The sequence below is a fragment of the Gouania willdenowi genome, chromosome 3 (genome assembly GCF_900634775.1).
Source record: "Gouania willdenowi chromosome 3, fGouWil2.1, whole genome shotgun sequence".
Lineage (NCBI taxonomy): Eukaryota > Metazoa > Chordata > Actinopteri > Blenniiformes > Gobiesocidae > Gouania > Gouania willdenowi.
In genome coordinates, this window is record NC_041046.1 from 27,851,610 (window position 1) to 27,877,538 (window position 25,929).

A 25,929-nucleotide genomic window follows, 5' to 3' on the forward strand; every position below is an offset into this window, starting at 1 on the left:
AGTGTGGGTGCACTGCCTGCGTATAGGACATTTTGGAATTGAGAGGTCAGAGAAAGGGAAAAAAAAAAATCTATTGCACACTTTAGTTTCAGCATTCAGCAAAATTCCCTGTGATGTTAAACTGTGAAAATATTTAGATAAAAACAAAAAACACAGAAACAACACCTTAACTCAATAAATCATAATGGTTTAATTTTTTTTTCTTTCTTTTTGGCAAAACAGTTTATAATATAAGCATACATAGTGGTTAAAAACCTTAAATTATATCTAAAATATGTAAAGCCCACATTTAATAAATAGATACATAGAATAAAAAAGATCATCGAATGCTTTGCTCAATATATTTCACTAAGCAATTAGCTAAGATTGGTTCAGTACGTCACCGTCAAAAAACCGTGAGTGTCATTTAAAAAAAACATTAATGTGTACATTTTGATTCTATAATATATTGATAAACTGCTCTCTAGAAGTTGGCTCTGTGTTGCTAAATATTTGCTGAGCAGCTTTAATTCGACACCTCCGGCTGAGGCCTTCACATTTGGCATCAAGCATTGCTAAGGCCTAACCTACAGCAGCAGTAGAGTTGCACATATTTTCACATTTACATAAAACTTTGACATCGCTATCGCCTCCTTGTCTCTGGCTATCACCAAGAGGATTGCACCTGTTATAGTAGTCACATTGACATTACATTTAAAAATAATAATAATACCACAAACATTTAAAACAAGCAAAAAATGTTTTTGAAAAATAGTGTAGTTTGCCATACGTTCAGCTTTAGTTGGTGAAACGTCAGATTTCTTCCTTTTATCTCATAAATTTGATTAGTTTTTGTGGCACGTTTTGGTTTGAAAGGTTGAAAGTCTTGGATCGTCTTCTTTGTTCGGGTCGGGGCCATCTCTGTCCTTTGTTCTGGTCTTTCCTGTCCTTAGGCCTGCACAGCTTTACACATTACATACTATTATTGTTATATATAATAAAATAAAATATGGAATTTATGTAAAAAACAGCCACATGTAAACACCTTTATTATCCTTCTTTTATAAGAGGTAAATCTGGCACCATCTAGTGGTAACTGGATATATAGAGGCTATACTAAAGAGAACATCCATATTTGAATTATAGTGGCACAAATGCATGGTTATTCTTATAAATCATCTATTAAATATAATTTTGGGCAAAAAGTTGAAAAAGCAGAGCTGAGTCAAGTTCATATTGCCTGTGTGGTGAGTGGGAGTTCCAGGCTTTCAGTGCTGTTGGTGTGTTTGTTCTGCTTCAGGCCACAGTTGATTTTTTTTGTTCTAAAGTAAAACAAAGACACATGAGAGATTTGTATTTGTGCTCCATGATCACATACAACAGATAAGAACTGAATTGTATGTATGCGGATGAGCTAAAAGAGAAATTTGTTCTTCATATTCAAAGGAATACAAAACAGTACAGAACAGTAACATGATTCTAACTTGTAAAGTTGGTCTCGAAAGACAAGCAAAACAAAGGTGATGTTTTTAAAAAAGAAAGAAAGCAAGAGAGAGATGAGATAACACTGCAGTGCTTCCATTATTTCACTGCAGTGGTTCAATCGGTTAGAAAATGCCTTAAGAGCAACTTAACTCGATACAAATCTTACAAAGGTTACAATCAGACATACTGAGGGAAAATAATAAACAGATTTTTGTGTCACAGTGCCAGGACCTGCTCTCTCTCACCATCTCTCTCTCTCTGATTGATTGAGTGATCGGTTGTGGGTGTTAGTGACATTATTTACGGTGGAGGAGAATGGAAGTGGATGTGTGATCACAGTTGTGTGTGTGTGTGTGTGGAGGATTGTGATCGGTTAAGGGTGTGTGTGTTTGTGTGCTCACTTGTGGTGTTTGTAGTTATTGAGTTTGGGATTGTGCAGGCTTGAGCGTACAGAATGTGACAGTGTGCATCGACATGTGTGGGTGTGTCCCTTTGTGTGCGAAGTGTACTTGAGTTTGTGGTCCTTGACGTTGGACTGAGCGGTGTGATTTTGAGCGTCATTTGTTATCAGTTGTTAATAGGAGTCTGTGACTGACGCCGTTAAGAATCAGTGGGTTGGGTTGTGACCTTGTGTGTTCATATACTTACACTGTCCATGTCGGTTGATGCCAGTGGCCGTCTGTCCCCGATGCCACACCAACACCCGAAGCAGTGTCCCAGCAGTAGGAGGTGCCAGATCCAGCTTCGGTAGTCCCAGAGCTTAAGTTTGTGCCTGTTCCCCAGCAGCCGGGGGGGGGCTTTTCCAGTTCTTGTCCATTACCCCCAGTCAGTCCTTGTTCTAGTCTCATTCTTCTAGCTCTAGTCTGTTTGTTTTTCTTTCAAGGATAACTCTTTGAGATGTATAGAAAGCCAATTGAGTACTTATCATGTATCCTTGATGTCTCGTGTAAAAAATACACAATAAAAACAAAAAAATCCTGCGTATTAATTGGTTGTCGTAAATCATTTTAGACTGGGGAGCCAATAAGAAGCCTCGGTGTATGCTCCTGCCACCAAATCATTTTTTTAGGGCTCAAGCACCAGAAGTGATGTGAAGACCCTATTGTTCCTGTAAGGATTTTACTTCCTATTATTATTGTTTTTCTGACACTTTACTTGGATCCTTAAGGCCCTTCCCAGGGGAGCAATTTCCTGAAATTAGGCAGGACGGTATAGTTTGGTTTAAAACAATCAACGTGTTGTTTTTTTGATGCAATTTCAGGACTTGTTAGTGCCACCTAGTGTTTTTTCACTGGTTTGAACCAGAGCCGTTTAGAGGGAGAGCTGCGACAACGGAAGTTCAAAATGCTTGGTCGTCACGTGGTTCATGTAGACTCAAATAGTTCCCGGAAGTTATCGACGGGCAATTCAAATCCATTGAGTCTGAGACATAACTGGGATTTTCGGTAATTTGTCAGCAATAACTGCATTGATTTACAATATTTATACAGTACACGTCATATGTATGTGTATATACAATACTGCATATGTTAATCATAATAATAATCCACTAACTAATCCACTAATGCTTTTTAATGCACACGTTCATGGGTTTAGATATGCTGATGATAATAATGATAATATCCAATATGATTATTTAAATGTCTAATCATTCAAAAGTGCATCACAAACTGTCTACTCCACTCTAGCTCACTTCCGGGAACTATTGTGAGGCTCCATGAACCCCCATTACTGTAAAAAAACGGTCCCATTGGCGTGAAGGGAGATGTCCCAACTCTCTCTCTAAACGGCTCTGGTTTGAACTAGCTTGATGGCATTGGGTACATACTGTATATACATTGGACCTATAACATAAATCCAACAGGAAGTGTGCAATTTTGAATTTAGCAGACCAAATTGTCACTTTTTCACAATTTATGGCCATACCACATTGTCTTTAAAAGCGAACTACTCTTAGTTTGTTTCTGTAACTAGTTAACCACACATTTAGTCCCACTAGTTCAGTAGTGCTGCTGCAAGTGGAGTCAACTAGTCAACTAGTAGATATCTTACTTTTACTAGTGCACTCGTAAGCATGTAGGGTCTGTCTAGTTTAGTAGAAATGGCTTTGAATTAATTAACTAGTGAGCATGTAGTTGGCCTTCACTAGTGAACTACCAACATACAATTGTAGGCACGAGCTCACTTGAGACCTTAATTCATGATTCATGATAGTAAACATGAGTTTTTGCAGCTCACTACTGAACTAGTGTGTGCTTTTTACATGTGATATCAAGGATACAGAATAAATAGTCACAGCTTTCCATAGAGATGTGTGTGTGTGTGTGCGTGTGTGTGTGTGTGTGTGTGTGTGTGTGTGTGTGTGTGTGTGTGTGTGTGTGTGTGTGTGTGTGTGTGTGTGTGTGTGTGTGTGTGTGTGTAGTTAATGAGTTTGGGGTTGTGCAGGCTTGTGTGTATGTGACAGTGTGCACCGACTCTGGTGTGTGTGTTGGTGTGGACGTTTTGTGGGCGTGTCCCTTTGTGTACTGAGTGCGCTGGAGTCTGTGGCCTGTGACGTGCGGCTGGTCGTGATACTTTGGTGGGGAGTTTGAGAGCTGCGGTCTCTCTCTGGGGGGATGCTACAGTTTGAAGTTCTTTTGGTTAAAACTTCTTGGGGACCTGACGATGGATGCATGATGTCCTCCTCGGAGTCAAGAGACACTTCAAGACTCTTTGTTCCTTTAATAAACAAATGAAGACAATTGACATTATTTAGTCACGTAATGCATAGATGGCTGTATTGTAGTCAGATTTAATCATTATAAAAATACGTGGGTGCTTCTTTTCTGCTTTTATTCTTTAGTTTTTTACATAACAGAACAAATTGATGAATTTTATTACCTGTGTAACATTGTAAACTAAATTTTTCAAAACAATTTTTTGTATCTCTACCCTTTTCCTGTTCCAGCTGTTGACGCATCATCTCCATCACATTGGGTGGTACAACGTACACGTCAGTGTCGCCCTGCTGGACAAAGACTTCATTAGAGTTTCTGATGTGACTCAATGGGAAACGTTCACGTAAGCAGCTAAACCAATGCTAACAGTAATCCAGGGGTTTTCGAGAAGCTGTGTTGCAGACATGCGGTAGGCTGGGTCCACTTTCAAAAGGCAAGTCAGAACATTTTTTGCTGTAAAGAAAAATTTAAACAGTGTTAGTTACAAACATCATATCCAGTGAAAATGATTGGATGCAGCATTCCCAGTGCAACATCTACCCCAAGTATGCAAAGAAAGCTCAGGTGGTACCTGCATCACTGACTGTGGTCCAGATGGGTGGAGCAAATAGGATTTCTTTCCTCATAATTATCTCATATAGGCGAGACTTTGATTTGGAAACAAATGGAGGTTCTCCACACAGCCTGAAAAGAAACACAGCTTAGGCAGGTTTACACAGTGTGTTTGCATGTATACAATGCATCTGTGTTTCTACTTACAATGTATACATAACTACTCCTATGCTCCACATGTCACATAACTGACTGTAACAATGCCCGTTCATCACTTCAGGTGCTAAAAATGATAAGAAGAAAGAATGAACAATTATTGCTTTTTCTTTGTCATATTTCTTTTGCAATCAGGGCACAAGAGATAACACTGCTCATTTTCTATTTGTTTTGACTGATGAAAGCAAAATGGCGTGACAAAGTGTCAAAGTAAAATGTAAATATGAAAAGAAAACAATGTAATGTGACACTAGAGACTATTGTCTCAAAATCAATCAGTTGAGTACAAACATCAACTCATTCATCAATGATCACCAGTTTCTCCAACACTCAATCCCATTTGATGTAATTTAATGATAATTTTAATATTTTATACTGCATCATACCCATATAGAGCAGAGTCCCACAGGCGTCCATCAATCTGTTGTCAATGCCTAGACCAGTTGTCTGTGCTGACAGTCCAAAGTCTGTCACCTGGGTAGAGAGCAATGCATGTGGTAAAAATTAACCATATCTAGATTGTGCAGACAGAACCTTTGTTTTAAGGGGGAGTGAGCAATCCGTGTACCCTTCGTTCTTTGGTTATTAAGTTTCAAAACCAAATAAAAAAAATAGAAAAAAAATGGATGTTTTTTGTTTGTTTGTTTTATTAATTTAAAACCAGAAACAGGAAAACGTAAAAAAAACAAATACAAAAAAAAAGGTGTATTTCTGATTGGTTTTAAAATCAAAATAATCAAAATAACAATGGCAACATATTATATTGTTTTGTTTCTTTGTCTTTTTTAGAAAGCGCAGTTGATTCTGTATCTATACCAAAAAAAATCTGTTACCACAGGTGACGATACAGTAATTTCTAAATTTATCGGAACATAGTCGTGTGATATATTGTTTCAAAGGTAATTCAACGTAGAATACGATTTTATGTCCCACAATTTCATTTTTTTTACTCGGTGGAACCGAGTCATTTCACTGAATTCTCGGGAACTTGGTACGTGCTATTTGGCGTAGAGACTTTCCCCGGGCCCGGCCGTAGTTCATCAGAACTTGTTGGAGACAAACAAACCACATGCTAAGCTAAGCTAGTAGGGTGAACGGGCACTGTGAGTGTTTCTCTTCCCTGTTTATGTATCTGAGTCAGGACAAGCCTGGAACCAAAACAAGCACAGCTGACAATTTGCTTGAATAACTTAGCTATAGCTAGACTTTGCATCTCAATAGTGTGGAAATAATATAATAAATTGGTATGATTCTATGCATTCATTTGGACAAAAAAGGAAGCAATAACTAACTACACAACAGGTATGAGCTTTGGCTGCCTCATCCTCACTGTATCTAACAAGCAGCGCTTAGCTGGTAATTTGACACAGACAGATAAAAGACACAGTTTAGTCACTCTTTGTAGTGGTATGCTGTAGACTAAAGCGAGTCCGCCATAATGAAGTATTTAAAGAACTTGTAACTAAATAGGAGGCTTGTCAGTCTAAAAAAGAATGGATGAGATTAAAGGCAAACACCATTAATGGCATATAACATTTCACCTTGATATTTATCTGGCAATCGTCCTGATCCACCCCTTTTTTCACAAGAATGTTCTCAAGTTTCAGGTCCCTGTGGACGATGCCTGTAGTTCAGAGAGGGAACAAAACACATAACATAACTTACACCAAAAAACGTGACGTTTCGTAAGTTAAATTAAAATTGGGAGCTAACTACGCAGTTGTGCTGACTTTTTTTCCATTGCATCTTTGGCTTTTTTGATCCACCAAACTGCTTTCAAAGGGATGTGTGTATTTTTTGATTGTGCAACATTGTTTTAAATACAAGTTGAACATTTACATGATTAGGTGTTCGAGATGGAATTATTTCACTTAGTTATCAGAAAGTAGAAATTGTTTTGTCAAATATCACCACATATCTCTGAAAAGCATCACATCCTTTGTTCTTTAACAAACTTTTTGTTGGGTTTTTTGTGTGTCTGGGTTACTTGTTTTGAATTATTAAACAAGAAAAGCAGTCAATCTGCTGAGAAAAGAAGTCTTTGATCAAAGTAAACATGATTTGCCACAGTACGTCACCCGGATAAACTATGTTCTGCACATAACAATGTGTTTATCCTCAGCAGACCAAACTGAACGACATCGTTAACCAAACTTGGTGGAGTGAAGAAAGGCAGGAGGAAAAACACAAATGGCCCAGGGCTAATTTTTGCCACTACACTGTTTGATGCAACCAGTTATACAATGAAAGAAAGTGTGTTGATGTTGTTGGACATGCAAGTTAGGACGGTTTATGGTTTTGTGTAGATTTATTTTATTTCATTTCAACTTCTGGCCAGTGGACACAGCACACCACTTCTTTAAAAACAATCAGTGCAGAAATACAGTAAGAAGGTTGGTAGTGTGAGAAGCACAAGGACACGACCTCAAAATGAACAGCAGAAAACCTTTAATGTAATTAGTGTTTAGTATCATTCAATAACTGAAATGTATTCATCAATGTATATCAGAAACATGGAAGAAAATACAGCAATATTTCAAAGTAAAGTCGGATCAGTTTCTGTCCAATTGCCTTACCTTTTCTGTGGAGATACACGACCGCATCCGACAAACTGCTGATAACATTCCTCGTCTCATCCTCTGTCAAGAATTGCCTTTGTTTTAACAATTGCTTTAAATCGCCTCCTTTGCACAACTCAGTCACCAAATAGATATTCTGAAAACAACAAGATGAATCAATCTTACTCTGTTCAGTATATCTATGTGCTCATTACTGTTTATTGTTTCTGCTGCTGGTGTATAAATCTGTAAAGGTGTTTGGTCCACAATACATCAGTGAGATGTTAGTCAGGTATAAACCTAGCAGGTCTCTCAGATCTATGGACACAGGTCAGATAGTGGAGCACAGAGCTCACAGCAAACATGGTGATGCTGCGTTCAAACTGCAGCAGAGCTGAAGTCAGCTTCCAATGTGAACATTTTTAAATCAAAGTTAAAGACACTCTTTTTATCTATTGTGTATGATTGAGAGGGAGATTTTTGGTCATGATGTTGTTGATGTAATGTTTTTTTTTTTGGTGATTTTAAATAATTTTACTAATGATTTTAAATGTTCTTATTGATTTTAAGCTGTTGAATGTTGTCTGTTGCACTTTTTGATCATGTAAAGCACATTGAGTTGCCTTATGTATGAAATGCGTTACACAAATACATTTCTCTAGCCTTGACTTGTCTTTATACAGATGTTGAAAAAATCAAACCCGATTATTCTTGCTCAAGTACGCGTTTATTTAAGGGAGTAGTTTTAAAGAGGAATCTGCTTACCGCGCTGGTACAATAGACTCCTTGAAGATGAATTACGTGCGGATGATTTAATTGTTTGAGAATATGTATTTCTTGCCAAAGCATCTCAGCTTTCGAACTTCCAATCTGTCATAATGGAGTGAAAATAAACTTAATGGGGGGTGTTTACCTACAGTTGCCTAAAAATGCATGAGGGATGCTCAATGCACTCACCTTTGGTCTGCAAACCTCTTTAATGGCCCACGTGGTCTGTGTCTCTATGTTTGTCGCTTCATAAACAACTCCAAAACTGCCTCGACCCAATTCTTTTCCAAATTCATAAATTTCCTAAGAGAAAATAGAAATATACATTTTGTAAAACCGAGCATTTTTCTTGACTAGCATTAAAACATATTTTTACTGTTTCTTGTCTCAAGACCTAATTTCTGAGGTACATTTTAATTTCAAGTTTCCAGAGAAAAAAAACCTAAACTAGTCCGGGGTCTCTAGAGCTGCAAAATACAGTATTTTTAATCAAGTTACAAATGATTAAGTTGCTGCTGCAGTTCGTTCAATCTCAGGTCTAATTAACTTGATTATTATCTGAGTGCATGCAAGACTGAACACTGGCTGCTTGAGATTTGGCATCGGGAGAAGTAAATTCCCCAATAAAGCAGAGCATAAAGCATGCAGCAGCAGCAGTGTGGTGGTGGGGGGGCTTGTTTAATATAAATATAGACGTCAATAAACTGATATATATTTGCTAATTGGTGTAGATTATTAATACATTTAATAACATTAATTTGCAAGTGCTCTTTGAAATTTTTTACACAAACGCTATTGTTACATTAACTATTGATATTCACTAAAATACTTTAAATAATTAAAGCATTGCTGAATGTTTGAAAAATGTGAGGCTTGTGTTTCGTTATTCATTTTTGCAGGATTAATAACAATTCTAATGGACTTGGTGCTTTTTTTGCGATGAGTTAGTTTTGTTCAGAATTGTGTTAAATATATTATCCATAGCCAAGAAAAGCTTAGAAACTATGGGCTTCAATAGGACTTAGATTTCTTGTGAGCAAATGTGTAGAAAATGATATTACTTTAATTATTGTCTTGTAACTACAATCAAAAATAAAGGAAGAAAAAAAATTCAATGTTAAGTTAATATTTTAAGTATTCATTTGTCCTCCTTGTCCCTGGACAAACAAATATTTTTTCTATTAGCCGAAGAATGCACGAGAGAAATATGTATGTAAGCTGCTCCTACCTTGAGCTCTGCATCACTCTTTAGGCGAATTACCGGAACGTCAATCTCCACAGCGTCCTTACTGCTCCTAGCAGACACTGGGTTCATGTTAGCTTGACTAACACCTACATGTGTCATCTGCAGAAAGAGAGGACAGACATAATATCAGACACTTTTACGACACAATGATGATTTAGGATTAATAATTAATCAGAGGTTTTGAATGATTATGTTGCACTAGTGTGATATGAAGATTGTTGTATATGTGTTATACTATGGGGGGTGTGCGTGTGTGTTGTGTTGTTAGGGGAGAAGGTAAACTTCCGTAAAGCAAAGGGATATACAAATAAATCAAATTAAATGAATGTCAAATAAATGTAACTTCATGAACTGCTTTTTTCAGAACATGATAACATAAAGGTATTTTTTTACACTTGGAAGTTTATTTCTTCAGAGACAATACAAATACACAAAATCATTAATTAATGCCAACGCATTCTTTTATGTATGTTTTCTTTATCCTTCATCAGTTGTTGCATAAAAGGACACATTTATTAATTAAAACAAATTATTACATCAATGACTTGTTTTTTTTTTATGGCGATATGTTCTGTTAGTCGTAAATTAGGTTTCCGTGCAACGTTCATTCAGGATGTCTATTATTAAGTCATCTGAAGATGCACTGAAACTTAATGTTTCCTTGACCAACGTGTCACTTTTTTAACTGCTGGTGTCTTTAAAGAAAAAAAAAAAAAAAACGGCTTGCTGTATCTAAGCCCATATTAACTTCAAGCACAATTTACCCAGCTTGAAAAACAGTCACTAAAGCCAAATTAAATGTAAAGCAATTATCAAGTGATGGCTGGGTGCAATGAAGTGGATCCACCACACGCACAGCAATTAATTATTAATAAGGAAGCGGTGTCTTTAACCTCTTCACTCTGATGCATTATTTTAGCGCTGACAGGGATCCCATAACAGGCCTGTCTCTCGCATTATCTCCTCTCTATTCTACAATCAAAACGATTGTGACAGCCAGTGGAAATTCCAATCACTTCAATCACAGCTCAATTGTGAAAGACAGCAGCATGTGACGAGTGTATCACTGGAGGCTCGGGGCGGATGGGAGAGGGCTCGTGCACCACGGGTGTCGACCAGACAAAGGTGTCTTTTCCTTGGCACTTGATCTCTAATACAATGGAAATGGAATATTAGGATGAACAAAGGGTCAGACGTCAGACACTAACCCGGATCACTTACAGACACAGGGTGTGAGCTGCTGTCAGTCCCAAGTCATTACCTGCAACCTCAGAGACCCTTTGTTTAGCAACAAAACAAAATACAACAGAGTAGGGCAAGGCAAAAAATAGATTTAATCGATTAATTGAATTTGTAGATAAAAACAATTTTTATTTTGCAAATTTGAGTTAATTTTTATTTATTTTTCCACCACAGTTTTTTCGGACTCTTTGTTTACATGTGTTTTCCCTTTGCGTAGGCTATATGTGTGACACAGGCATGTTTAATTTTTTATTCACACTATGCTGAGATGCTAAGGAAGAGTTTATTATTTTTTTAATTGTAATGTTATATGTTATAAAATATGTTTCTGATTTCTTAATCAGAAAATTGAAGCTACTGTGAAGCTGCCGTTGCACTTTTGCTTAAACCTTGGTTGAAGCTTGAAATTGTTGAATGACAGCCTCATTTACTTTTTATTTTGGGATTGTTATATCACAGCAATAAAGTTGCGCTTTAGACAATATATCTGAAGTCTGCAGTCATTTTTAAGTGCATTAAAAAAAAAATCAAAAATCGAATCGAAATTCGAATTTTTCTTGAAAAAATTGGAGATTTTTTTTTTTAGGCAAAATCGCCCAGTCCTACAACAGACAGCCACATAAATACATATTTTCCCATTTTTAAATCTAATATTTATTCTCTAATGATTTGTTTGATATATGCACAACATTAAAAGGCCACAAAGGCTAGATTTGTGTGTCTGTGTTTAATGGTCAGTTTGACACAGAATGTGTGTTATATACTCTACACAAGCTGTTTATCTATTGACACACTCAATTGACAAATTTTGTTAAAATATCTGTAACATCCAAAGGGTCTATTCTAGAGCAATGATTCTAAAAATGTTCTGGCTTAATTTCCCCCTTCCTCTTATTTCGGAATCCAAGTACCCACTCTTGTCCCAGAATACTATTTAAAACCAACTATAGAGCATATTGATGGAATGCATGAGTGATAACAAACATTTTAAAGAATCTCACATTGTAAATAAATGGAATGAAACTCCTGAATAGATTTATTTGTAGTTTTCAGTTCATGTTCTAATCCAGTGGTTCTCGAACCCCCTTTCTCTTATTTCTGAATACAAGTACCCCCTTTGTCCAACTACAACATTTTAAAGAATGCCTTTGTAAACAAGTGGAATAAAACACTATTTAGTGCCACCTGAATGGATTTATTTCTACACTTTTTTATCACTTCCGACCATCAAGCCTGGTGTGGGACCAAGACCGACCCTTGCATTTTCAGTTCATGTTCTAATCAAGATCATTTGCTTTCATTTGTTAGTTTTCCACTTTCTCTCTCACAAGTACCCCCTATAGTGGCATCGCCTACCCCTAGGGGTACACATACCCCCATTTGAGAAACACTGGTCTAGAGGAGACATTCTATCCATGGTCATTTCATTGGATTGTAACTAGCTGTAACTAATTTGCTCTCTTCTCTTTTCTCACAGGAATTTAAGTAAAACCTCAAAGACAAACTATTTTGTTTCCCACATTTGAGGGTTTTGAGCCATTTACCAAACTAAGAATTATCTTGAGTGAATTTTAGGTGAAAATCCTTCAACTGTGGCTTGAGTTAAGCAGGTTTTGTGAAATGATTATTTCCATTAAAACATTCATAAACTAATTTAATCAAAGTGGACCAAACACTGGTTGAATACATTTCTTGTATTTTATCATTTCTCACTGATACATAATGATGTTTGTGACAAACCTGATCATTTTAAAAGGTTTTTGTGCTTTATATAGCTTCATTCTTATGTTTATTGCATGAATAATAATGCGAAGTAGGAATTTATCACATTTGTATGATCGATGATCGATTTCACGATATAACGCGATTTTTGGGTGCCGATTTCAAACTGATTTTTTTATTATTATTATTATTATTATTGATAGCTGGAGACATTGTCACTTCTCAGCAGAGCAGCCTAACTACTGGGCATGTTGACCAGCTCCTGTTTCTACATAAAAACCTTGAAAATTGTGCCACTTCCGCACCTCCACTCCAATAGATGGTGCCGTAGATATAATAATAATAATAATAATAATAATAATAATAATAATAATAATAATAATAATAATAATAATAATAATAAATAGGATGTTTTGAAGCAAATAGTTTTGACTCAATTTGTCCTCTGTTTAATTTTGATATTAACTTGGTAGAACATCACAATATATCGTGAAATTGTGATAATATCTTATTGTGACCCAAGTATCCTGATACGTATGGTATTGCAACATCCTTATCAATGCTCATCCCTAATTCTAATTGTGTATCACTACCAACAACAGTAAATTCCATTAAGACTGCAGTCGTTTTGACCAGAATAGACATTAAGGACCAACCTGAGGAGTTAATAAATAAGCATAAAATCAGACAAACAAGGGGATAATAAATTGGACAGAACTGCAAATATACATGATCAAAACCCAGATCTTTAGATTATACAATGAAAAATAACCAAATATCAACATGCATCTTGGCGACCATTGCTATGGCCTTCCTTATACATTGAGTTGGACTCATCTCTGGTTTCAGGAGGAAGTAATCAGAGCTGCCAGTTCATAACAGGTCAAGTCCAGACTTGCCTCACCTCAACATCGTTCTGCCAGATGCCAATTTCTGCTTGTTTACACCACAGAGTAAATACACACATTAGCTAATGGCCGTTTGGAAGCCGCAGACTGAGAACACACAAGGGACAACAATAACACTTTGTCACATTCCTATCCTTTAACCAGCATGTCTCTCATTAACTTTAATAATGAGTAAATCATTCCTAACCCTAGAATAGGGACCCTACACCATACTGACAAAGAAGGTAAATATATTATACATAATACTGATACATTTAAAGGAGAAACAAGCTCCCTGTAGTCCTTCTCAATCTTATACCATATATACAAGACATTTTATTTGTATTTCTCAGGCCCTTAACAACATAACTGTCTTAATAGATGCTTTGTAACACTACTTCTAGCAACAGCCAACAGTTGCTTGTATAATGCCTGAAACTTAAAACAAAGAACATCTCACAAACTAATCTAAAAGGACATTCCTATCTGTTTTGCTTGAGCCCAATATTACATTTTACCCATGAGAAACTTAATCATTTATTGACAACTTGGCTTTGATGACAAATGATAAACTTCAAAGTCCTAATGAAGTGTGGAATTACATTACCTGATGAGGCAAGAAATTACATGTTTAGACTGCAAATATCCTGTCTACTTCACTGGGCTTTGGAGTGAGTCATAATATTATGCAGAGAGATTATCAAAGCTTTTGGTCAAAATGTAATATTCCAGGAAACCATTAACGTGAATCCATTAAGGCGTATAGCATATAACTAAAGGGTTGTAAACACATAGCACCTTGCAGCACATTGACTGCAGGACTAACAAAATGCTGGGGAAAGTTTAAAATGCAATTTCTATGTTACAAAACAAACCAATGCATGTAGTTTACATATAAACAATTCATTTACAATTCCCTCCCAGAAGTCCTGCTGTCTTTAATGCTCATGTTTGATAAGTGTCTACTGGAAAGAAAACATGCTTTTCCGAAAGCAAGCAAAAAGATCAAATTCTGCCATTTGCTAAGGGCACTCCACATGTTGCTGAGAGATAAGGGCCAACAAATTCAAATTTTCTTATTGGTTTAATCCTGGTTAAGGCTAATCTCTGCCCTTGCCGGGCTCAGCCCTGGGAAGCGACGATGGCAGAAATCTAGCAAAAGTGTAAAGCCACTGCAGAGACAAGAACAACTCACATTTATTCCATTGGCAACTCAGAGAGACACAGTGCATGTACTATAGATACATACTCTATGTATGAAATGCCCTTAGTATTACTTTTAAAACATTGAAAATTAATAATATTTTTCTTAATTATACGAACTACTGAGGAAGGATTAAAAAAAGGCCTCTTAGTTCAGCCTTGTTCAGCATGAGACTCCATACAAGAGCCTGACCGACTAATCAGGCCGATTATAGCTATCAACGATTAATCAACATCGATCAATAGCCCGGCCAATTAATCGGTCTGGCTCTAATATGTAGCTGGTGTGTTACTTTTTTTTTTTTTTTTGCTGTGTGTGCATTCTGTGGCTGTGTGCTTTCTCCATTATTAGCTGCCATTTTTAAATCAGCAGTATCGATCACTAGTACAACACTGGGAGAAACGCATTAGTTTAGTTATAATTGGCCTTTTTTGATTTATCCATGTTGACTGTTTGCGATTTGAGCAACTTTATTTTATAAAATTTGTATTCAAGTTTGCCTTTTCCTATTAATCAGTGGTTTTGCATCCTTATGTTGACAATATTACTATTTGAAGTTCCTTATTTTAATTAATTAGCTTTGCTTCTTTGTCTTGAGTCACATTTTGAGTATTATAAGTATTTGTATTTATGTACCGTATATACTGTAAATTGTGTATATGAATGTTCCTTTTTAATATATCGGACGATATTTCGACCAATATATCGGTTATCTGCAGATACATCAGATATCGGCTTCTTAAAATCCCAAAATATGGGTCAGGCTCAACTCACTACCATAAATAATGCAGGAAATGCACATTCTTTTCTAAATAATAACAAATTTAAATTTGACCAAAGCAAGTGTGGTCATTCTGGACTCCAGACGGTCCAGAGAACCACTCTTTGTCCAATATTTAACAATAGGGTACAGACACAACTTCCGTCACAATACTTTACGTTACACCAAGCACCATGTTACATTAAAGACTCAATATAAAATGTATATAACCCATTGGTTAATAATACATGTCAGTTTTTCTTGTATCTATTGTTGCTGACTATTGTTCTCTGTTTGAATAATATCACTTGATGTAGCCTTATACAGTATAGCCCTAAATTATGTATGATTGTAGGGCTGGGTGATTGAGATTCAAGATACATATATAGCTTGTTTTGTATCGAAATGCTCATTTTAGGAGTTACTATCTTTACTACTTCTCAAAACAGCATGAAAATCACATTTAGATAGATTTCTAAGTGTCTCCTAACTCTCACGTGCTGTCCCTTAGAGGAGAAAAAGCCAAAAGTGGCACATATCGGCCAACCCTGAATTGTCTTTCTGGTAAGACTTCTACTTGAATTAAAATAATCAAGATTTATATCGTACATCGCAGTTTTGAGAAAAAAACATTGAGATAAGAGTTTTGGTCCATATCGCCCAGCTCTATATGATTGGTGCGGATGTTGCATCAGAACGATACCGATATCGTCCAATACGCAAGGCTGCAATTTTTGGTCTAGCATCATAGTAGAAAAAGTTGTATTGGGACACCGCAAAATATTACATGTGGCATGTTTACTTTGGGTTGCAATCATTTAACACGTAGACTTTTTTAAATCAAAGTGTCTATTGATACGGAAACGTATGTAGACTATGAACTAAATGAGTTTTCTGTTGTGAGTGCTAATATATATATATATATATATATATATATATATATATATATATATATATATATATATATATATACAGATTTGAACTAGATTTTTAGGCACAGGATGGTAAATAATAAATCATTTTATGTTAAAAAAAAAAAAAAAAAAAAAAAAAAAAAAGTAAAAATTCCACCATTACTTTAAATAAACAGCAATATTTAACTAAATCCAATACCAAGAGAGAAAGTTACCGGTTGTAAGTGTTAAAGGTGGAACTGCACCATTCATAAATCCTGTTTGGTGTTGGAAAGTGTCTCAGCAACAGATGAATTAGATCTCTCTGGAAGTTGACACCAAATAATACAAAGTGTGAAGTGTAGTTTTTGGTTTAGACATAGCCTTGACACGCGTTGCCATGGCAACCAAACATAAGCCAAAAAAAGAAGGAAAAAAACGTGTCTCCTTTAGAGGAAAAACAGCAACAAACAGACAAAACCACTCCGTGTGAAAGCACTTTGTCAGATGCTGAGATGAAGAAGCACTAAAAGGTTTCTCACCTCTCACAGTGAATCATCTTCATTCAACGACTTTACTTCTCACCAATCACCATCCGCGTAGAGTCGCTATGGAAAGCAACGAAGGACAATCTTTCTGTGAACGTGGTTAGTGACTAACAGCTGTACCCACCTGTTCTCTCTGCACTACTTCAAATAAAATGGATTTTCAGCAGGACGTTGAACGACTCCCAGTCCTAAACTAGAACTGTTTGTCTTCTTCAATGGGGACCAGCACACAGACACCAGTACACAAGGATACAGGCTTTCACGGTGCTACGTCTCCCTCTCGTGGAAGGCCTCGTTCATTCCTTTAAAACCCAGTAGTAGTATTGAAACACCCAATAGTAAAAGCTAAATAAATCAACGGAAAACTAAATATGGCTTTGTTTTTTTAACTGGTCTGACTCTAATATAGTCCTACCAGATACAGGTTTATATATATATATATATATTTTTTTTTTTTTTTTTTTTTAGATAAGATAGCATTTATAAGTCCCAATAATTAAATATATATATCCACACATGGGCCTATACACAGTAAAGAGAGAAAGAGGGAAGCCGGTGGTGCAAAAAAAGGACAATAAAAAAACAGGACATATACACAGAAAATATAAACATAATATATACATATACAAACTAAAATTGCTGTGACTATGGATTATATAAAACGTTCTGATCAAATTCAATTTTGGCTCAGGAAATTGTGTTTTACACCGTGACCCTGAAAACAGGAACAGGCAGGTCTGAAAATGGATGAATGGAAATTGTGTTTTAAACCCCTGCTTTGTTTTCCCTACCCACGTTGATCATCACACACACGGAACATGGGAACATGAGCTAGGTTCACACCGTCATGATAAGAGATTAGTTTACCAAACTGATGATGTTTTGTTGCAAAACTCATACCATTTATATATTTATTCATTCATTTATTGTGATGGACTGGCCTTCAGTCTCTAAGATTTCTACTATGCTAAAAACTTAGATAAATGAAATACAAATAAATTATTGTTGTTCTAAAACAGGGATTGGCAACTTTGTTTTACTCATGGTAGGGCCCACAAATTATTTAATCCGAGAACATTTCTAGAAGCCATGTCAGTATTTAGAATAATGACCAATTTGAGCAATAATACGGGAAAGAACAATAGTTTTGTTGTGGATATTTATATTTTCCCATCAGTTTAGTACATTTTTGTTGATTTGTGTATTTTTGTTGTTTCATGTGTTTTTGGAATCATATTTTGTGGTTTTGTTGCTATTACGTGTGTTTTTGTTCTCTTTTTGTGTGTTTTTAGAATGATTACCTGTGCCAAGACAGTAATATTTTCACCAGTGTTTATTTTGTTTGTTTGTTTATTTATTTGTCTTTTAGCATGATTGCATCAAGTGTATAAACTAGTTTTGACAAAAAATTACCAAAGATAGACCTTATGTCATAGAAAATATAGCTTTCCAGGCTGCCAAAGCTGGAAGTTGCTGAAATATCTCTTTAGTGCAGTAATCTTGGCTTTTTTTTTTTATCATTGATCATTAGATTGATTGTCTTGGTTTGTTTAATTACATTTTTATTAATATTTTCCACAGAATGCATCCAGTATTACTTCAAGAAAACCAGAAACTTAAACAATCAATGAATTATATTGTTCAAATCCTCTTCTCTGTTCATTTCAGTTGATTCATTGTTTAATTCACTCTATAGTAACTGTTTTTCAGCAGGATTCTCCCATACAGCATATTGGAATGTGGTTCATACCTTGTACAGCGTATCACATTGATCTCTACCTGATAGGCCTTCATGAGAGGAATGACGTTCATTAGTTGATAAAAGGAAATTCCTTTGCTCAACCTCATTACCGCCTGGCTCTGATCACTCACCCTTTACATCTTTCCCCTCGAGCCTCTTTGATCTGACATAGGACACTTGGGCGTGTTGGAAAGGACGGTTGGTCACTGATGCTGCACACAACCACAAACCCATCTGCCCAGTTCTGAAGCTGCTCCAGGACACATCTGCTGCTCCCACTCTGACACAGCAGAGCTAAGATCAAACAGAGTGCATCCACAGTTGCCTCATCTGACATTACTTTCTAAGTTTTTCAAAATAACTTACAAAAAAATACAAGAGAGCAAGCAAAGATCAGAACATAGCAAAGATTTAATTTAAAGTGTACCGTATGAAGCCGTCCCTGTTTTTGTGTGCGAGAATTTGTTGGTATGAGTGGGTGTGCTCCCCAGTTATGTTCTGTTTCTCATTGTTATCAATATCTTTAAAACAACAAAACAAAGAAGGGCAGTATGGACAGAATCACTTCAATGTAACGATATCCATCATTTTCTATATTTCGGAGGGACTATTATTGTTGTTACGTGCATGTAAACATTGCACTATTGTGACAGTTGATGACCCTCCTTATTTGTTCCTTGCAGCCTAATCAACTGCAGCTCCCACCTGGCTGCGTTAGGTGGCCTGCAGTATAAAAGGGCGTGATCAGCACACTTGATGAGAAGTGTTGAGGAAAAGTTTGGAGGGAGCTGTTCATCATGTGCTGCTGCAACAACAACAACTTGGTGACCTTTGTTTGTGAGAGTGGAAACACATTTATTTTAATGGTAAGATGTAGGGCCAGGTAAGACCAGGTCCCTCCTACCTTTTGCACACCTAGTAAGCTGAATGTCTAAAAACAATAGGTTAGTGGTTGGTGCCACCCCATATTAGTTTTGGCCTCTATTTTAGTTAGTCAGTCAGGACTTTTGTTTGTTCTTTTTCATATGGGCTTAGGGGTAGAGTTTGATAGGGCCTGGTTTGTTTTGATTGTTTGATTTATTTGGCACAACTTCCCAGCCCTCACCTTCCCCACTCGGGAAGTGTTTGTCTTTGTTGTATGATGAATAAATCATTTAAAACTGAACTGACTTGTCTTCTTGGCTTCATTTGTTGCTATCCAGGTGTCTTTTGAACACTTGGAGCGTAACATTGTGAATATCGTTTGTGGTGGAAATAAAAAGAAAAAGTGTTGCGTACAAATGATGTTTACAACAACAATGGTGTTTCATATATTTCAAATAAACAAAAGTGCACATTGATTTGAAAAAAGAAACACTTTTGAGGTGTTTTTTGGAACAATTTTTGTTCTTGCAATACGACTGATGGGGGTCAACCATTTTTTATTTTATTTTTTCCATTAGCTCAATCTTGATTTTTCTTCATGAAGTGCTTTTTACCACATTTTCTTTAATATCATTTTAATTCATTACTACAGTTAACCCAAGAATGTGTGTTGGAGGTTCTTATGATGTGCCTGCACTGTTCAGTTGTTTTTGGAGTTATGTCACCAGCCCACAGCCTGTTTTAGGCTGCATTTTTTTAATGCTGAATGCTCTGCGTTGAGAGAGACCGCACATCCTGATGGAGGAGAGATTCTTGTGATTCCGAGGAGAAAAATTCTGAGATGTGTGAGAGGCCAGATCTAAAACATCATCAAACGTGTGTCACTAGCATGTGATGGAGGTAAGATGGCACCAACCGTGCCTTGCTGAGGAGCACTTAATAAATCCATGGCTGCTTGACAAGGGTTTAACTGCCTCCTATCTATGGACAACAATGATGGAAGGCATCAGTGTTGGACAGTGGTTCTCACACTTTTTTGGCTCAAGTACACCTTTTCTCTTATTTATGAATCCAAGTATCCCCTTTGTCTGACTACAATATTTTGCTCAAAATACTATTAAAAAAACAACTGTAGAGCATAATAATGGAATGAATTAACACACATTTTAAAGTAACTAATTTTGTCAATGAGTAGAATGAAACAGTATATAGCGTATCCTGAACAGATTTATTTTGATAGTTTTTACCATTTCCTGTCATCTCCCGCCACACCCCTTGTATTTTCAGTTCATGTTCTAATCAAGATAATTTCTATTATTATTATGATTATTATTTTGGTAACACATGAAGTTTTAACATAAAGGCTGACATTACGCTGTGATTATTATGACATGAGGTGTTATGAAGGCTGTAGTAAGGCATACAAATTTTAAAACTTTGGAGTTTTTTATCCTGAGATTAGGCTGGCCCGAGACCCTGAAAACTAGTGTAAATATGATGAGCATGGTTAAACTGGCATGAAAAATGAAGAAATAAAGTGAAAAATGTGGGGGGAAAAAGTGACAAACACTTAAAATCAGAGGTTGACATTAAGCTGTCATTATTATGACATGACATCAGTCAATTAAGGTGTCATGAAGGTTGTCATTAAGTGTCATTTGTTACACTAACCTCTAACCCTAATCTTAACCCTAACCCCACTAGATTCTTCCACCTAACCCAAAAAATTCCAACATAGCTCCAAAGGTGTCATAATTTAGCGAACAACACTTAATGACAGCTTAATGTATAAAAGTTCAAGTGAAGTGTTACCATCATTTTTAATTAAAAGAAACATTAGAAAACCCTAGATTTTTAATGCTTTCATTTGTTAATTTTCCACTCTCTCTCTCTCTCTCTCTCTCTCTCTCTCTCTCTCTCTCTCTCTCTCTCTCTCTCTCTCTCTCTCTCTCTCTCAAATACTCCCTGTTGTGCCATCGCGTACCCCTTGGGGTACATACCCCCATTTGAGAAACTCTGGTGTAGGGGACAACAATAAAGCTGTTTTCTTTAATTGTTATCTGTTTGTTAATCTGCTATAACCACTTATTCTTGCACAGAGTCACAGTATCAGGGTAGGACTGGACCTGGACATCAGTCTGTAACAGGGCCAACATTTAGAGGAAAACACCAATTATTATTCATATCTATTCAGAAATGATTCCTGCACAAACTGAGGCCTTCTTGCTGTGAGAAAGAAGTGCGAAGCAAACAATTCACTGTATACTTATTCTGGTTCTTTTTTTGAATACACACTGTCAACTAATAATGTGTAGGAGGCAGAGAAAACCAACATCATGTTTCGACACCATTCTGACATTTTCCCATTTATTAGATTCTTATTCTACTGGACTCTCTAATGAAATGTGTTGTTCGTACCTCATATCTGAACAGCTGCAGATAACAAAAGAAGTAAGGAGTTGGCAGTTAGTGCTGACCTGTCACCAAAAACTATATTTAACTTAGGCTTTAACATTTGCTGCACGGCATCATGAATAGATGTAATCAAAGGATTGCATGGATCAAAGACTTCACACAGGATGAAAGAACTGAAAAAACAATGAAATGCAAAGCCTCTGCAAAAATACATCTGCAAAGAAATAGAGTATATAACAGGGGTAATATAAATTGGTAATATATAAAAGTATCTTTAAAATGTGGATAATATCTCAATGCCTGTATAATACTTCTGATGCTTGAGGTTTAGAAAGTTGGTACTATGATCACAATGATCAACACAAATCGGTTTTGAGGTTTTTTTTTTTTTTATATTTGTGTATACTGTACTTGTTTTCTTTTTCTGGTGTTTTGTTTGCCTATTTAATATGGATGTGTTTAGGTGGTGTCACGCCCTTTACCTCCAGCGCCACATAGGGGCGCTGTTTTCCCTGCTTTTCTTTTTTTTTCTGTTTAGTGGTGCTGTGAGTGGCTGCTGATTGCTGATGAGTTCCACCTGGAGGAGGCAATCAGCAGCCCATAAAGGCAGCACCCTTGGTCTTCAGTTTTGCCAGATTGTTGATCTACTCAGAGCTCTACACAAGAGAGATTTCGCATTCGTTTGGCTCCTGTTCCTGCTTTGTTCCGCTTTGCCTCTGCCTGCTCCTGCTCATCTGTCTGCCTGCCTCAGCCTGCTTGGGTCGTGGAGACTCCCCCCGTTACCTGCCTGGATCATTTGCCTTCCCGGAATCCCCAGCCCTCTGGTCCCCGTCAGCTTCAGACTCTGCCTCCGCGCTGTTGCCTGCCATCCTCGGCCCCGCCTCCCTGGACTCACAGTTAAGCCTCGCTCTTTCTAGTTTTTTTTGTTCTTGCTTAATCCCTCACTATTAATTTATATTTGTTGAACCCCTTCAGTTAATCCCTCTCTCCTCTCTTCCCAGGTCTCGCCAGCTTCCTCCAATTACTAAAATAAAACAGTTAAACTCAGTCCTGTCTCCGTGTGTTTGTCATCTGCATCTGAGCTTTTACCTGCCCCGTAACAGTACGATCTGGCCATAACATGAGCTCAGCGGATGACAAACCCAGAGCGAGTTCGGCTCCTCCGGTAATTCATATTCAGCACGCTTTAGCCAGTCAGGGAGTATTGTTAGGGCAGCATGAAACACTTCTCTAGAATCTCTTAGAGTAACCAGGCGTTGTCTCCCAGTTAACAAACCAGGTTGCTAGTCTATTGTCAGAGAGCCAGGTCCCGCCTGAAACCGCTTCTTTTCCTCCATCTGCTCCCATTAATCCTCCCTGTGTCACTTCAGCTTATGAGCCTAGGGTTCCAGTCTCAGAAAAGTACGCAGGAAACTTCGGTACCTGTCCGCCTTGCTCCTTAGTCTTCTTACTGGGTCTGCTAGAGAGTGGGGGGCAGCTGTGTGGAAGAGTCAAAGTCCTGTCACTAACTTGTATGCCTCCTTTCTCCAGGAGATGAGGAAAGTCTTTGACCCCCCCCCCCGTCAAGGGCAGAGACACAGGACGCCGGCTGGGGGGTATCCGGCAGGTGCCTCACAGTGTGGAATGATGATGCCCTTCAAGATGCCTTCTACCGAGCTCTTCATGACTCCCTCAGGGATGAACTGGCCACTCGGGAGGTGACTCGCAGCCTGGATCAGCTCATCTCCCTGGCCTTCCGCCTAGACAACCTGCTCAGGGAGAGACACAGAGCGTTCAGCCAGGAGCTCGTCTCCCATCTCCGGCCGCCAGTCAGTACAGATGGACCTTCAACCACCTTCTTCCGTTCCCGAGCCCATGCAGATTGAGGCAGGCCCAACTCTCGTCCCAGGAGAGGGACAGACGCCGAGCTGCCAATGCCTGCCTCTACTGTGGGACAACGGGCCACTATGTCGCCACCTGTCCAACTCGACCGGGAAAAGACCAGGCTCACCGCCTCCAGCTACCTGCATCCATCAGTCTGGGCACTCAGATGCTGTCCATCTCCGCTTTAGTGGACTCCGGAGTGGAGGAGAACTTTATTGACAGCAACCTCGTCAAACAACTTGGGATTCCTACAGTCCATCTGTCATCCCCTCTGGAAGCCCGAGACCTCAATGGGCTACGTTTGGCCCAGGTTAGTCACAAGACAACTCCTGTTTCCCTGACCCTCGCTGGCAATCACCAAGTGTCCCTCAGATTCCACCTCAATAGCCACTCAAATCCGCCCTTAGTCCTTGGTTTTCCCTGGTTAAGATCGCATAACCAGCATTATTCGTCCCCGGTGGGTGCTGGGTTCTTTGTTGACAAGAAAGATGGTTCTGTGAGGCCCTGCATAGACTACCAAGGACTGAACGACATCACAGTTAAGAACAAGTACCCATTACCCCTTATCAGCTCCACATTCACCCCACTTCATGGTGTCACAATCTTCACTAAGTTAGACCTCAAACGCCTGTCACCTCGTTCGCATCCGCGAGGGAGACGAGTGGAAGACGGCTTTCAATACACCCTTAGGACACTTCGAGTACCTCTTCGGACTTACCAATGCCCCCGCTGTTTTCCAACACTTCATGGATGACATCCTACGTGACATGATCATCCGGTTCATTTTTGTTTATATTGATGACATCCTCATCTTTTCCCGTTTTCTGGAGAAGCATGTGAAGCACGTGCGTCTGGTCCTTGAGAGGCTTTACAGAAACCGGCTTTTTGTTAAGGCTGAAAAAGGTGAGTTCCAATCTCCCTCTGTTACCTTCCTGGGCTACATAATCTCGCAAGGAGGGCTAAACATGGATCCGGTAAAGGTCTCCGCAGTCCAGTTCCCAAGGACCGCAAGCAGATCAACGGTTCCTTGGTTGTGCTAATTTCTATCGGAGATTAATCAGGAACTACAGTAGGATAGCCATTCCTCTCACAGCACTCACCTCCACCTCTCGGCCAGTTACCTGGACCCCAGAGGCTACTCAGGCCTTCAGTGAACTCAAGCACAGGTTCACTTCTGCCCCGGACCAACCAGATCCCAGTCTTCAGTTTGTGGTGGAAGTTGATGCCTCAGATGTTGGGGTCGGGGCTGTTCTCTCCCAGCGGTTCCCCAGTGATAACAAGTTGCACCGTTGTGCCTTCTTCTCCAGACTCCTCTCCCCAGCTGTGCAGAACTATGACATTGGGAATTGCTAGCGGTGAAGCTGGCTCTGGAGGAGTGGAGGCACGGGCTAGAGGGTACAGAACACCCTTTCATTGTTTGGACAGACCACAAGAACCTGGAGTACATCAGATCAGCAAAGAGATTAAATTCCCGTCAAGCTCATTGGACTTTCTTTTTCGGAAGATTCCGCTTCACCCTTATCATCCTGGGACTCGTAACATTAAGCCTGACGCTCTCTCCCGTCAGTTTTCCACAGAAGGGCAACCTCCAGAGCCTGAGAACATCCTCCCTAAGTCCTGTCTCCTGGCCTCCCTCACCTGAGAAATAGAGGCCCAAGTTTGTCAAGCCCAGAGTCAGCAAGCCGACCCAGGTAATGGACCTCCCAAAACCTTTTTTGTCCCTGATTCTATGCGCTCTCAGGTTCTCCAGTGGGCTCACTCCTAACGTATTACCTGTCATCCTGGAACTGCCCGCGTCCTCCGTCAGACATTTTGGTGGCCTACCATGGACCATGATACCCGTGAGTTTGTTGCTGCATGTTCCGTCTGTGCCCATGTCAACGAGCAACCGTAGCAGTGGAGGCAGTCAATAAGGAAACCAGGCTCCAGGTTTTGATGCATCAGTTTTATCTGTTTATTTTTTAATTTGCACCACAAGCACAGTGTACTTCAATCTCAACTCTCTACTGAACAGAATGAATGTCCTTATATACAGGTGCACCACTAATTAGCCTGTACCAAGCATGGGGTGACATTTAATTTGCATATTAAAAGTACAACATAAATATTTACACCAACAATTCCGAACAGACATTATCACAAACACTAACCCTGTATTAATATCATTAATCTTATTTACATCCCCTAAATTATTAAACTACATATTTACATTGAGCTACACACATCAAGCTCCCCTGTTCCTAGTCTCTGCTTGGTCTCTCCCACCTGG

At 38.3% G+C, this 25,929-nt stretch overlaps 1 protein-coding gene across 5 annotated transcripts; it reads right to left on the reverse strand.

Moving 5' to 3' along the window:
* Positions 1-201: 201 nt before the first annotated feature.
* stk33 (serine/threonine kinase 33) lies at positions 202-17,077 on the reverse strand. 5 transcript variants are annotated; one of them, XM_028438695.1, is made up of 14 exons: positions 16,902-17,077; positions 16,772-16,837; positions 9,504-9,620; positions 8,465-8,578; positions 8,273-8,377; positions 7,526-7,664; positions 6,491-6,573; positions 5,336-5,423; positions 4,941-5,016; positions 4,753-4,865; positions 4,549-4,634; positions 4,396-4,471; positions 2,113-4,182; positions 202-1,301 (listed from the first exon to the last, which is right to left on the reverse strand). In XM_028438695.1, exons 3-13 carry the CDS (start codon positions 9,618-9,620, stop codon positions 3,887-3,889), a joined length of 1,293 nt encoding a protein of 430 aa, XP_028294496.1. In that variant the 5' UTR covers positions 16,772-16,837; positions 16,902-17,077; the 3' UTR covers positions 202-1,301; positions 2,113-3,886. The 5 variants fall into 5 exon arrangements, with proteins under 5 accessions (XP_028294496.1, XP_028294511.1, XP_028294490.1 ...); XM_028438710.1 differs by having other exon boundaries at positions 4,396-4,468; positions 16,772-17,077; XM_028438689.1 differs by having other exon boundaries at positions 16,772-17,077.
* Positions 17,078-25,929: the final 8,852 nt, after the last annotated feature.